At 38.3% G+C, this 15,219-nt stretch overlaps 1 protein-coding gene across 1 annotated transcript in view; it reads left to right on the forward strand.

Moving 5' to 3' along the window:
- Nucleotides 1–15,219, forward strand: part of IL1RAPL2 (interleukin 1 receptor accessory protein like 2) — a gene marked incomplete at its 3' end in the record, with an annotated part of 1,466,967 nt that overhangs the window by 767,985 nt on the left and 683,763 nt on the right. The window contains exon 4 of the mRNA XM_081115342.1: nucleotides 13,786–13,972. Coding sequence (XP_080971468.1) covers nucleotides 13,786–13,972 — 187 coding nt within the window. The remainder of the gene's footprint in view (nucleotides 1–13,785; nucleotides 13,973–15,219) is intronic.

The following is a 15,219-nucleotide window of genomic DNA, read 5'->3' on the forward strand; positions in this document are numbered from 1 at the left end:
TTGTCTTCTAACAACACTCATGAAACTTGCAGGCTAATGAGTTAGCTTGCAGTATGGTAAAATCTCAGACCCTCAAGGTTCTTAACACATGTAATACAACAACCCAACAAGGATAACTCTTTTTATTATGCTTACATTATAGGTGAAAAAAAACCACATTACCTCAGTGACCTGTCCAAAGATTTATAGTTAGCACTTATTAGAGCCGGGATCTGAACCCAAGCCTCTCTGACTCCAAAAGCCACATTCTAAAGCAGTGAGCTACTCATGTCCAGTTCAGTTGAAGTCACTGGATTGACCTTTTATCCAACTGCATCATGAACCAGAAAGAAATTATGTTGGAATAATCCTGGATTGGAGATTATCAATGTTATGCCAAAGGTTACATATTCGTGTCAACAGGAGAGAAAAGCAGTTAATAAATTGTTCTTTGCTCATGCCTCCAATAAACTTTTATTTGTTTACTACCTGGGTTTCTGTCTAATGGGAAAAAGTACATAAACTAAAAATCTTTAATATTGGCATTCTTATAGATTAGAGATATTATTCATGAAAGATGGCATTCTTTGATAAAACAAAGAAAATGAAAGAAAAACCTGAACTCTTCATAACTTTAAATATGATTACTTAAAGACTAAAAAGTTCAAAAGTGATTTTTTCAAAAGATCCTGTGTTCTCCTAATTTATTATTGTAGCACAGATATTTTTTTAAATATATTTTATTGATTTTTTTACAGAGAGGAAGGAAGAGGGATAGAGAGTCAGAAACATCAATGAGAGAGAAACATCGATCAGCTGCCTCCTGCACACTCCCCACAGGGGACATGCCCGCAACCAAGGTACATGCCCTTGACCGGAATCAAACCTGGGACCCTTCAGTGCGCAGGCTGATGCTCTATCCACTGAGCCAAACCAGTTAAGCTGTAGCACAGATATTTTAATGATTGAATTAAGTTTACATATTTTTTACAATATACAGTATGACACATAGCAGATGCTCAATAAATGTCATTTGAGTGCATCTAAAAGGTTGTGGCTCTTTATAAAATTACTAGAGGCCCATGCATGAAGATTCACGCAATAGGCCTTCCTTCCCCTGGCTGCCGGCACCCGTTTTCCTCCGGCACCCGGGACCCAGGCGTTAGGTCCAGCCGCAGCAGCAAGGGTTGGCTTCTCCTCCCTGGCTGCTCCCAGCCCCTCCTTTTATTTTCCCCCAGCTCCTCAAGCGGAGGCTAGGGCTGGCTGGAAGCCAGCCAGTCCTTGAGCGGAGCCCAGGCCCCCAGCCCCTCCTTGAGTGGAGCGCAGGGCAGGCTGGAAGCCTGGGTTGCCCCCGGTGACCCAGGCCTCGAGCCACTCCTTGAGTGGAGTCCAGAGTCCAGGGTTGGTGGGAAGCTTGGCTTCCTCCATCGCCGAGAGCAACCCAAGCCTCCTGCTCGCCCCAGCTCCGTGGCCGCCGCTATCTTCAGTCGTGTTCTGTCTTCACTCAGCTCCTGTGTATGCAAATTAACTGCCATCTTTGTAGGGTTAATTTGCATAGTCACTCTTATTGGCTGGTGGGCATAGCGGAGTGACACCATTTTGCATGTTTCTCTTTTATTAGTTTAGATATTAGAAAATTTGTCAGAGCTTTGATACTTGTCCATTTTGTTAAGACTTTCTTTTTTTTATTGTACATTATTTTTATTTGGACAAATGTATAGTGACATGTATCCATCATTATACTATGATACAGAATACTTTCACTGCTCTAAAAATCCTCTGTGCTCTACCTACTCATCCCTGCCCTCACCACAGCCATTGGTAACTGCTAATCCTTTGCTGTCTCCATAGGTTTGCCTTTTTCAGAACATCATATATAGCTTTTTCAGATTGGCTTTTTTTGCCTATTAGATGTATTTAAGGTTCTCCACATATTTTCATGGCATTGCAACTCATTTATTTTTTTGCATTTAATACTATTCCATTGTCTGGATGTACTACAGTTTCTTTATTCACCTACTGAATTACATCTTGGTTGCTTCCAAGATTTGGCAATAGTGAATATATCTGCTCTAAACATCTATGAGCAGGTTTTTGTGTGGACATGATTTTTCCTTTCCTTGGATAGATACCAAACAACATGAATACTAGATCATATAGTAAGAGTGTTATTTTTATAAGAAACTGCCAAACTATCTTCCAAAGTGGCTGTAACATTTTTAATTCCCACCAGTAATGAATAAGAACTCCTGTTTCTCCACATCCTCACCAGCATTTGGTGTTGTCAGTGTTCTGGATTTTGGGCATTCTAATAAGAATGCAATAATATCTCATTGCTGTTTTAATTTGCATTTCCCTGGTGACATATAATATACAACTTTTCACATGCTTATTTTCCATCTGTATATTTTCTTTGATGAGGTATACATCAAGTTTTTGGCCCATTTTGAAATTGGATTGTTTACTTTCTTATTAAATTTTAATATATTTTTTTCATATATTTTGGATAACCTTTGTCAGATGTGTTCTGTAAATATTTTTTTTCCCAGTCTGTGGCTTGTCTTCTAGTTCTCTTGACATTGTCTTTTATAGAGCAGAAGTTTTTAATGAAGTCCAGCTTATCAATTATTTCTTTCATGGATTGTGCCTTTAGTGTTTTAATTTAAAAAATAATTGCCATACCCAAGATCATTTAAGTTTTCTCCTATATTGTCTTCTAGGAGTTTTATAGTTTTACATTTTACATATAGGTCTGTGATCCATTTTGAGATACCTTTTGTGATGGGTGTAAGATTTGTGTCTAGATTCATTTTATGCATGTGGTCCAACTTTTTCAGCATAATTTGTTGAAAAAACATTTCCTCTATAGTCCTGTGTTTGTTTCTTTGTCAAAGAGCAGTTGATTATATTTGTATGGTTCTATTTCCAGGATCAATATTCTGTTCTATGCATCTATTGTCAAGTGTCTCATTAATACCACATTGTTTTAAATACTGTAGTTTTACAGTAAGTCTTGAAGTCAGGTAATGTTCTTCATATATATAAATACTACTGGAAAAATATAATTTATGACTTAAAGTAGCTAACATTAAATTTTTGGAAAATAAAGTGAAGTTTATTTATAAATTAGCAAATTCGTCTGTGCTGGCCCTGGCTGGTGTGGCTCAGTTGGATGAGCAGCATCCAGTGCACTGAAAATCACCGGTTCGATTCCCAGTCAGGGCATATGTTCAGGTTGGGGGCTCGATCCCAGGTCTGGGTTTGCTGCAGGTGCATGCAGGAGGCAGTCAATCTGTTTCTCTCTCACATTGATGTTGCTCTCTCTCCCTCTTCCTTCCTCTCTCTAAAACCAATAAGAGCATACTAAAAATCCTTCTGTGCTGTACATATTAACATTATTCTTTAAATGTTATTTTTACAAACTGTATTTATTTCTGTGAGCTTCTCTAAGTTGTTTTGGATAACTATGAGTTAATTTGGCTGTTAACCCATCAAGATCTGAGACTAGCCAGGGGCTAACAGCCAAATCTTTGGCTCTCATACACTAACCATCTATATGAGCTAAACTACGTTATTTATCCTTCCTTTGTCTATCTTGTACTCTGCAAAATGTAGATAATACTTACCCTACACATTTTCCTGGATTGCTCACAGAATTAAGTAAAATAAGAGATATGGAAGTATTTGAAATATTACTAAGGTATCTTGAAAATATCTAAGGTATCAATGCAATATCACCACAAAGTCCCTTTGCTCATATTGAGTCTAAATGTACAACTCACCCTCAGGATAAGAAGGGAGCTCAGAAAAAAACTATAGTCACCATTCATTCACACTCTTCAGTTGCCTTTTCAGAGTGGCATAGCTCTAATTGTACCTAATGAAAGAAATGTAACATTTTTAGGTCTTTGTTGCAGGAAACATTTTAAATAGAACTGGCCTGGGGGCATTTTTCAAAACAAAATCTAAATAATGTAAGATTACTAGTAAGAACTATGCCAGGGTTGAATTACACAACTAATAAAAATCTACCTGAGTCTCAGACTGTCAGACAGTCTTGATCACACCTCCCCCAGGTCAGGGACAGAGACAGCAGGCCTTGTCTCTGACTTTGTCCAGAGATCTTGGTCATCATCAGGGACTTCATACTAGTACTTGTTTATTGGTCAACAAGCATTTTGTCAGCAGTCTTTTACATGCAAAAGATTAGAGTAAGAGCAAATTCATGCAGAGCTCTAGCCTAAGGTTGTTTGTGGATAAACATAAGAGAAGACTGAATCCATCCTTTTTACTCCTTCAACCCATCAGCCATCCCCAGTGTGGGTTCCTTACCCTCAGCTCCTTCCCATGATATTGAAGATTCTGATGGCATGGCCTATATAGTTTAAACTTTAGAGGGGTAGGTGAGGAGACACATAGAAATATCTCTTGTCTTTGGTCCCGGGAAAACTTGCCTAGATGTTTAGTCATTATTATAGGTGTTATTGTTTAAGAAACTCACAGAAGGCTTAGTGGACCTTTTAGTAACAATTTGACCTTGAAGGTTCTGAATTTTGTCTAGTAGGTAGTACTCATGGTACCTGGAAATATTTTCCTGCTTTACCAACTTTCCCTTGATTCATTTCTTTTTAACCTAGGTTGGTATATATATCTATATTATAAAAGTCCAGTGGCCATAACGCCATAACACTGGAATGACCAAAGACCAATCACCAGGAGATGCATTGATGGGTCTTGCAGCACGGCAGAAGTCTATGCAGTGGGAGTCAGTTTGGGTCCTGCTGGTGTGGCAGGAGGGAATCTGGGTCCTGCCAGTGCACTGGGTCTGGGTCTCATGCAATTTAGCATGCTGGGCCTCTAATAAATAAATAAATAAATAAATAAATAAATAAATAAATAAACAAACAAACAAACATATATATTTAAAATATATTTTTATTGATTTTAGAGATGAAGAGAGAGGGAGAAAGAGATAGAAACACCAATGCTAAGACAGAATCATTGATTGGCTGCCTCCTGCATGCCCCCCACTGGAGATCAAGCCCACAACCTGGGCATGTGCCCTGACTGGGAATTGAACCATGGCTTCCTGGTTCATAGGTTGATGCCCAACCACTGAGCCATGCCAGCTGGGTGGTCAGTATATCTTTTTGATCTCTTCAGAACTTCATGGCTCTCTGGTACTAGGCCTGTCACCCAACTGACCTCTTCTAAATGCTTTTCTATCAAGTAGTTCTCCTAACTCCGTGGCATATCTTAACCCCTTGCTGCCAGTGTATTGTTATTATATATGTTATTGTTCATAATTACTATATTACATATATATTATAATGATTATTTGTTAAAATATGCATAAGTAATCCTAGCAGTAATAACAATTCTAACTACAATATATTAAATATCTATTATGTAGCAGATGCTGTATTATGTGGAGGTTTTTTGTTTGTTTTTTAATTAAATTTTATTAGGGTGACACTGGTCAACATTAACATATAGGTTTCATGTGTGGATTTCTAAGTTGCAAAATCTGTATATAACACCATGTGTCCACCAGGGGGTGGAGGGAAGAGTGTCCTAATATGAGGTGTATTATGTGTTTTATATACTTTATTTTAATAGTTACAACAGCCTGGAAATATCAGGTATTGTAATCATTCTAACTGAAAATGATAAACATTTTTGCTCATGGTTGTATAATTCAAAGAACTTCGTTTTCCAACCTCCAATGGAAACACCATAAAGGACTTCTTATTCTCATTTTTCAGTTGAGGAAACTGAAACTAAGAGATATTATGTAACTTACCCAAGTTCTCAGAGCAAGGTGAACCCAGTGGATCTTGGTTTGAATTTGGTGTTTTGTTAAGAAATCACTACGTTTTATTGATCACGTATTTAGTCTTCTTTGCTTTCTCCTCAGGGCCACATACATTTGGGATAATTTCTTTCAGGGCATTGGACATTCTATCTACTTCCATTGTTGAGACTATTGAACCAAACTTTATCTTCTTGCCTGAGTCTTTAAAAATGTCTGACTCCTTTAGCTTTATGGGTTTTTAAAAGACTGTCCAATATCTAACAAGAGAATGAAATGTTCTTACATTTGATTCCAACTAGGCATATCTTATGTCTTTAGGTTCTAGGAACCTATACTAAGGAAGACAGAAAAGTAATAGCTCACAATCTACATTGAATGATTGGTTTGCATCTGAACATCAGAATGGGGGTGATTTGATAGCATCCTTCTCAGATGACACGGGCATAGGCATAGTCAGAAGTACTTGCCAGTAATTATATTTACTGGAAATCCAAGTCGTATTTTGATTAACTTAACTTATAAACCTAATGGGCAGCAGCAATGTGACCTCCTATACTTTGTGTTAACGTAGAAAACATTCTAATCTAGCCTGTAAAGAATTTTTGTGAGTTTTTTGAGCCAAACTGTTGATTATTGCCGGAAAGCAATATCTCAACAGATTGGGATAGTGTTCCTGAGGATGGCGGGTTTTCCTCTATTTTTATACATTGCAATCAAAGGTGGAACCTAGGTGGATTACTTGAAATCCATTGGTGATAGACTAGAGAGGTGGGAGAAAGCAAAGCGGGAAAACCTCCAGAATTGGATAAAAGGTAAAATTATAGACACATACTTAGATTGGTGTAGGAACAATTAACATGATAACAATGAAGGAATTTGTGGTATCTGTCCTTGCGCCCAGGCACATTAGGTTGTGCCCCCAAGGGTTCCAGAAAAAGGGAAGTTACAAGTTACCCAGATATTTCAAGGATATGTGATTATAGATACAAAAAGACAAATAGGCTCAGTTAAGGTAAAGTTTGACCTTGTCAGTGAAAATACCGGCCTAGAACATAACTACCCACCATAACTACTTTTATTTAAAGCTTAATTTCAGACCATCCTTTGTGGTTACTTTAGGTCTCTGAGTTTGCAAGACTGCCATACAGGCCTTTCCTGAGCTTATCAGGTTAGCATGTGGCCCCTTTCGTCCACATTTGTATGATACCTAGCATTTTGTGAAATTTCAATGAGTACTAAGTAGTATGAATACTAACAATGCTTTGAGACCAACATTAAATTATTGATTCTCGGCGCGCATCTCTGCCCGTGGCACTGCCGCCTCTTCTTCGGCGCTTCCGTGCCCACCTCTCAAGGTCCCGGAGCTGAGCAAGGAAGTCGTGCGCCTGGTGAGCAGGTGGGGAAACTAAGGGTTAGACCTGTAAGACAACTTTCTCAGGATCAAGCAGCTGAAACTACACAGGTGAAAGTGCAGTCTATTCAGTCTCTCCTCTTGACACCATGGGGAGCTGGAGCATTCATGCTCAGGGACAACTCTTTGAAATGAGTCCCTGAGGAATACTTCCCTCCGAAGACACAGAGCCCTAAAAATTGAAGGTGGGCACAGGAAGTTGTGAAGTACAAATCTATAGTCTTCTTCCTATAGCAGGACTCCATCTGAAAGAAAGTACAAAGAGACACAGACAAATGTTTTATGAGAGAGAGAGAGAGAGAGATTCAGCAGATCCAAGCGACAGCGGCCTCCTGATCTCCACACGCTCTGTCTGAGGAACAGCTGCTGTGGGTGAAGCCTCCCTCCACCAGCCAGAAGAGCCACAACAGCTGTGAACAGCACCCATCAGAAGACCTGCTAACAACAGAGGAGCAGCTGCTACCACAACCGCCCAAGGAGCAACCACAGCCCGAGGAGCCACTGCCACCTAGGGAGCAGCCACTGAACGACTCAATATCTATATACGTCAGTGAGATCAAACATGGGTAGACAAAGAAATCCCCAAAGGAAAGAAAAGGAGGACTCACCAGAAAAGCAGCTAAGTGATACAGAGGCATACAACATGACAGAAAAAGAATTCAGAATAAGGGTCCTAGAGTGCATACACCGGATGGAGGAAAAAATCGACAACTTATCCAAGAAGCAAGAAGAAACAGATGAAAAAATCGACAACTTAACTAAGACCCAAGAAGAAATGAAGTGCGATATAGCTGCAATAAAGAACACCATTGAAAGTATCAACAGTAGACTAGGAGAAGCGGAAGACCGAATTAGTGAATTAGAAGACAGGGAAGCAAAACACACCCAAACTGTACTTCAGTTGGAGAAAAAAATTAAAAGACAGGAGGAGAGCCTAAGGGAGCTTTGGGACAACATGAAACGAAACAACATACGAATAATAGGGGTGCCAGAACAACAGAAAGAGGAACAAGGATTAGAAAACCTATTGGAAGAAATAATATCAGAAAACTTCCCTGAGGTGGGGAAGAAAAAAGTCACACAAGCCCAGAGAGTCCCAAGCAAGGTGAACCCGAAAAGACCCACACCAAGACACATCATAATTACCATGGCAAATGTTCAGGACAAAGAGAGAATCTTACAGGCTGCAAGAGAGAGACGGAAAGTTACATACAAGGGATCTCCCATTAGATTATCAAATGATTTCTCAACAGAAACACATCAGGCCAGAAAAGAATGGACGGAAATTTACAAAGTGATGCAAAGCAAAGGACTGAATCCAAGAATACTCTATCCAGCAAGGCTATCATTCAAAATTGAAGGGGAAATAAGAAGCTTCACAGACAAAAAAAGGCTAAGGGAGTTTATCACCACCAAGCCAGCAATGCAAGAAATGCTAAAGGGACTGGTGTAAAAAGAAGAAATAAAAATCCCAGAAAGAAAACAGCCACACACACAAAAAAAGAAATGGCTACAAACAAGTACCTTTCAATAATAACTTTAAATGTAAACGGGCTAAATGCTCCAACCAAAAGATATCGAGTGGCTGAATGGATAAAAAATCATGACCCATACATTTGCTGTCTACAAGAGACCCACCTCATTAGAAAGGACTCACACAGACTGAAAGTGAAGGGATGGAAAAATATCTTTCAGGCTAATGGAAAAGAAAAGAAAGCTGGGGTAGCAATACTTATATCGGACAAAATAGACCTCAAAGTGAAGGCCATAACAAGAGATACGGAAGGCCACTTCATAATACTAAAAGGATCAATACAACAAGAAGATATAACCCTGATAAACATATATGCACCCAATGCAGGAGCACCCAAATACATAAAAAATCTTCTGGAAGATATCAAAGGAGAGATCGACAACAATACAATCATAGTAGGGGACTTTAATACACCACTGTCATCACTGGATAAGTCCTCTAGACAAACAATCAGCAAAGATACAGCAATACTAAATGACTCACTAGATCAGATGGACTTAATAGACATCTTCAGAACACTTCACCCCAGTGCCACGGAATATACATTTCACTCAAGTGCTCATGACACATATTCAAAAATAGACCATATATTGGGTCACAAGCAAAGTATACCCAAATTCAAGAAGATTGAAATCATAAAAAGCGTCTTCGCAGACCACGATGGCATAATATTAGAAATAAACTGCAATAAAAACAACCCAAAATACTCAAACACCTGGAAGCTGAATAGCATGCTATTAAATATTGATTGGGTTACCAATGAAATCAAAGAAGAAATTCAAAACATCCTGGAAACTAATGACAATGAAAACACAACAATCCAAAACCTATGGGACACAATGAAAGCAGTCCTGAGAGGGAAGTTTATAGCTCTACAGGCCTATCTCAAAAAACAAGAAAAAATGGTAGTAAATCAGCTAACTCTACAACTCAAAGAATTAGAAAGAGAGCAACAAGAAAACCCCAGAGTGAGCAGAAGGAAGGAGATAATAAAGATTAGAGCAGAAATAAATAACATAGAGACCAAAAAAATAATACAGAAAATCAATGAAACCAAGAGCTGGTTCTTCGAAAGGATAAACAAGATTGACAAACCTCTAGCCAGACTCACCAAGAAGCAAAGAGAGAGGACCCAAATAAACAAAATCAGAAATGAAAGAGGTGAAATAACAACAGACCCCACAGAAATACAAATGATTGTTAAAAAATACTATGGACAGCTCTACTCCAGCAAACTAGACAACCTGGAGGAAATGGACAAATTCCTAGAAAAATACAACATTCCAAAACTCAATCAGGAAGAATCTAAAAATCTCAACAGGCCAATAACTATGGAAGAAATTGAAGCAGTCATCAAAAAGCTTCCAGCAAACAAAAGCCCAGGACCAGACGGCTTCACAGGGGAGTTTTACCAAACATTCAAGGAAGAACTAAAACCTATCCTCCTCAGACTACTACAAAAAATTCAAGAGGAAGGAACACTTCCAAGCTCATTCTATGAAGCCAGCATCACCCTAATACCAAAACCAGGTAAAGACAACACAATGAAAGAGAATTACAGGCCAATATCCCTCATGAACATAGATGCCAAAATCCTCAACAAAATCTTAGCAAATCGGATCCAGCAGTACATCAGAAAGATCATACATCATGACCAAGTAGGATTTATCCCAGGGATGCAAGGATGGTACAATATCCGCAAATCAATAAACGTGATACATCACATAAACAAATTGAAAGAAAAAAACCACATGGTCATATCAATTGATGCAGAAAAAGCATTTGACAAAATTCAACACCCATTTTTGATAAAAACTCTCAGCAAGGTGGGAGTAGGAGGATCATACCTCAACATAATAAAAGCCATATATGACAGGCCCACAGCCAACATCATTCTCAATGGACAAAAACTTACACCATTTCCCCTAAGAACAGGAACAAGACAGGGATGCCCCCTCTCACCACTCCTGTTCAACATAGTACTGGAAGTGTTAGCCATTGCAATTCGGCAAGAAGAAGAAATAAAAGGCATCCAAATTGGAAAAGAGGAAGTAAAACTGTCCTTATTTGCAGACGACATGATATTATACATACAAAACCCTAGAGACTCCATCAAAAAGCTACTAGACTTAATACATGAATTTGGCAATGTAGCAGGATACAAAATTAACCCCAAGAAATCTGAGGCATTTCTATACACCAATAGTGAACTTTCAGAAAGAGAGATTATAAAAACAATCCCGTTTACCATCGCACCAAAAAAACTAAGCTACCTAGGAATAAACTTAACTAAAGAGGTAAAAGACCTCCACTCAGAAAACTACAGGACGTTGAAAAAAGATATAGAGGAAGACATAAACAGATGGAAGAACATACCGTGTTCATGGATTGGTAGAATCAACATCATTAAAATGTCCATACTACCCAAAGCAATCTATAAATTCAATGCACTTCCCATTAAAATACCAACGGCATACTTCAGAGATCTAGAACGAACTCTCCAAAAATTCATCTGGAATAAAAAAAGACCCCGAATAGCTGCAGCAATCCTGAAAAAGAACAAAGTAGGTGGGATCTCAATACCAGATATCAAGTTGTATTACAAAGCCACTGTTCTCAAAACTGCCTGGTACTGGCACAAGAATAGGCATATAGATCAATGGAATAGAATAGAGAGCCCAGAAATCGGCCCGAACCAATATGCTCAATTAATATTTGACAAAGGAGGCAAGAACATACAATGGAGCCAAGATAGTCTCTTCAATAAATGGTGTTGGGAAAATTGGACAGATATATGCAAGAAAATGAAACTAGACCACCAACTTACACCATACACAAAAATAAACTCAAAATGGATAAAGGACTTAAATGTACGACAGGAAACCATAAAAATTCTAGAAGAATCCAAAGGCAACAAAATCTCAGACATATGCCGAAGCAATTTCTTCACTGATACAGCTCCTAGGGCACTTGAAACTAAAGAGAAAATGAACAAATGGGACTACATCAAAATAAAAAGCTTCTGCACAGCAAAAGAAACCATCAACAAAACAACGAGAAAACCCACTGTGTGGGAAAACATATTTGCCAATGTCATATCTGATAAGGGCCTAATCTCCAAAATCTATAGGGAACTCATACAACTTAACAAAAGGAAGATAAACAATCCAATCAAAAAATGGGCAAAGGACCTAAATAGACACCTTTCAAAAGAGGACATTCAGAAAGCCAAGAGACATATGAAAACATGCTCAAAGTCACTAATCATCCGAGAGATGCAAATCAAAACAACAATGAGGTACCATCTCACACCTGTCAGACTGGCTATCATCAACAAATCAGCAAACGACAAGTGCTGGAGAGGATGTGGAGAAAAAGGAACACTTGTGCACTGCTGGTGGGAATGCAGACTGGTGCAGCCACTATGGAAGACAGTATGGAGTTTCCTTAAAAAACTGAAAATGGAACTCCCATTTGACCCTGTGATCCCACTTCTAGGAATATATCCCAAGAAACCAGAACCACCAATCAGAAAAGATATATGCACCCCTATGTTCATAGCAGCACAATTCACCATAGCTAAGATCTGGAAACAGCCTAAGTGCCCATCAGTAGATGAATGGATTAGAAAACTGTGGTACATCTACACGATGGAATACTATGCTGCTCTAAAAAGGAAGGAACTCTTACCATTTGCAACATCATGGATGGAACTGGAGAGCATTATGCTAAGTGAAATAAGCCAGTCAATGAAGGAAAAATACCACATGATCGCACTCATTCATGGATAATAGAGACCATTATAAACTTTTGAACAATAATAGATTCAGAGGCAGAGCTGCCTCAAACAGATTGTCAAACTGCAGGGGGAAGGCCAGGGAGGGTTGGGGGGCAGGAGGTAGGGGGGTAAGAGATCAACTAAAGGACTTGTATGCATGCGTATAAGCATAACCAATGGACATAAGACACTGGGGGATAGGGGAGGCTGGGGGACTGTCTAGGGTGGGGGGATAAAATGGACACATATGTAATACCCTTTGTAATACTTTAAGCAATAAAAAAATTAAAAAAAAAAAAATTATTGATTCTCATGCTAATCCCATCTGTCAGGATTTTTATCACTCGACTTTAAAAATACTTGGTTTTAAAATACCCTTGGCACTTTGTATGTTCAACAGCAGGTACCCCTTGATATTTAGAACAGAAATGATTCTGATGTGTCTAACCAAGAAATAAACCATTTGACCTTCTAAGTCTTACCAGGTTGTTTCTGATTTCTTCTTCACACTTTCCAGTTTTCTTTTTTTGTGGTTGATATTTTCTGGAGTCCATGTACACTAAGGTAGGGAAAGGTAATGGTGTATACAAAGTGACCTTATGATAAAATTCAATGTGGAAGCTCCTTTACAATGTATAAAATTAATCTAGGCTAACCACTTACTACTAGGATTTGTCCTTTGTAGGATGCCAGAATTGGACCCCTGAAATATCTCAGTAAACACTGTCCAAAGCTATGTAAGTTAATAGGTATCTTCTGTATGTTGATCTATTTTTTTGGTGTGTATCCTATAAAAGTACATGCTGGCTTAGATATCAACGGCAAAATTAAACAACCTTTGGAATATCTGGTAATGAACTGGCCATAGAGGCAGAGCAGAAATGACTATACTTCTAGTCATAGACTTCCTCACAAGCTTTTACTATTAGATATTCAACATAAATTTATTTATTTCTTATTAACCAATGTCATTCCAATAAATTTAATAAAAATATTTACCCCTTGGAAAGAAGTTTGACCATCTGGTGGTTCAGAAGATGAGTACAGCTATTCAATATAGCTACCTCACAGTCAGAAATGTCCATATTAGCACTTTGTTTAATAGCTTTCTGTCAGTTAAAGTAGAAAATTGTTCTCTATTTTTTATGTTGTTTCTGACTTCTCAGTAATGTGCTAAATGTAAAAGTCAATATTCTTGAAATATGTAGTGTACAAATGAAGTTGTAAACACCCAATAAATTCATTTTGTTATTTCTCTGTTCCTACAGAAACTCAACATATTGCATGAAAGTGTCAATGTCCTTGACTGTTGCAGAGAATGAATCAGGCCTGTGCTACAATAGCAGGATCCGCTACTTAGAAAAATCTGAAGTCACCAAAAGAAAAGAGATCTCCTGCCCAGACATGGATGACTTTAAAAAATCTGATCAGGAGCCTGATGTTGTATGGTATAAGGTAACTCAGCATGGTGTTAAATCCATTTTTTACCTTAAGTCAATAACTGGTTTATGGATAGGAAAAGGGAGAGATTTTATTTATATTTTTGGTATTAGATATTTTACTGAGAATTCACCAGCTCCATAATTAAATAATACAGAGCTATAAATTTTATATACCTCTGGTTTTCATGCACTTCCATCAGCAGGTGTCAGAAACAATCCCACCTTCTGCAACTGCTAAGCAATAAATAAAATCTCCCTTCACTCCAATTAATGAGAGCAAATGGGATGAGTTAAGATTTAAGAAAATATTTGAATGATGTAGAAATATGATTTATTATTAGGGACAAAGCCCATAATTACTAGTAATAGTACTTACAAAAAATAACAACTGATATCATGATCTGCATTGTGAGAGCCACTGCAGTTAATGCAGAGGAGAAAAATGGGCCCAGTATAGGTTATTTCTTGAACACAAGAAATAACATGTTTAGCTAGAAATAAAATTGAACAGAAGAGAGTTACATGAAGTATTTATCGAGGTGTGGCATGGGTAAGGAGCTGTGTCACTGGAACCTGGCAAGAGTGGTGTGGGCCTGTCCAGAGCTGTGGCCTTAGTGGCAAATATGGACTGTGGCAGAGATAGGGATGTTGGGAAGGATAAATACTCTAACCCCTCTTAACGCCTGCCTCCCAGTTTCTTGCTAGTACTTCCCCCTCTCCTCAATGTGAACTCAAACAGAAATCAGAGGACAAAACCAGGAGTTAGAATAAATAGTATTCAGCTTCCCTGGTGATAAAGTAGGGCAGACAAGGGCAGAGGTTGAATTTAGGGGAAGAAGTAGAGAAATAACTTTACAATATTTAAGCTATGATAGTTTGCTAGCCAGAGGCCCTGCAGTCCTATAATAGGACTGAGCAACCTCTACAAGCTCTGACCACAGTGGTTGAAATGTGGTAGAGTTTTTATTATGATGACCAAGGAGGTTTTCTACACAGGCGTTGTGCACATTGTTGAAACAAAATATACATAACATGTGTAATAGGTTGTTTCTATAGGATCTGACAGACCCTTAGTTCTCAGGAAAGCCTAAATCCTAACTTCTACAGTTGCCAGTGGTTTTACATTTGGAAGCCTTTCCATTTGACACCTGGAGAACTCAATAATAGATACCAAGAACATGTCCTGAACTAGAACTTTAAGCCTCTATGAAAATTGTCCTCCCCCTTTTTTATTTTTAAGGACGATAAGATTCTCACAGG

The sequence above is a fragment of the Myotis nattereri genome (assembly GCF_964212035.1).
Source record: "Myotis nattereri genome assembly, chromosome: X".
In the NCBI taxonomy this organism is placed as follows: Eukaryota; Metazoa; Chordata; class Mammalia; order Chiroptera; family Vespertilionidae; genus Myotis; species Myotis nattereri.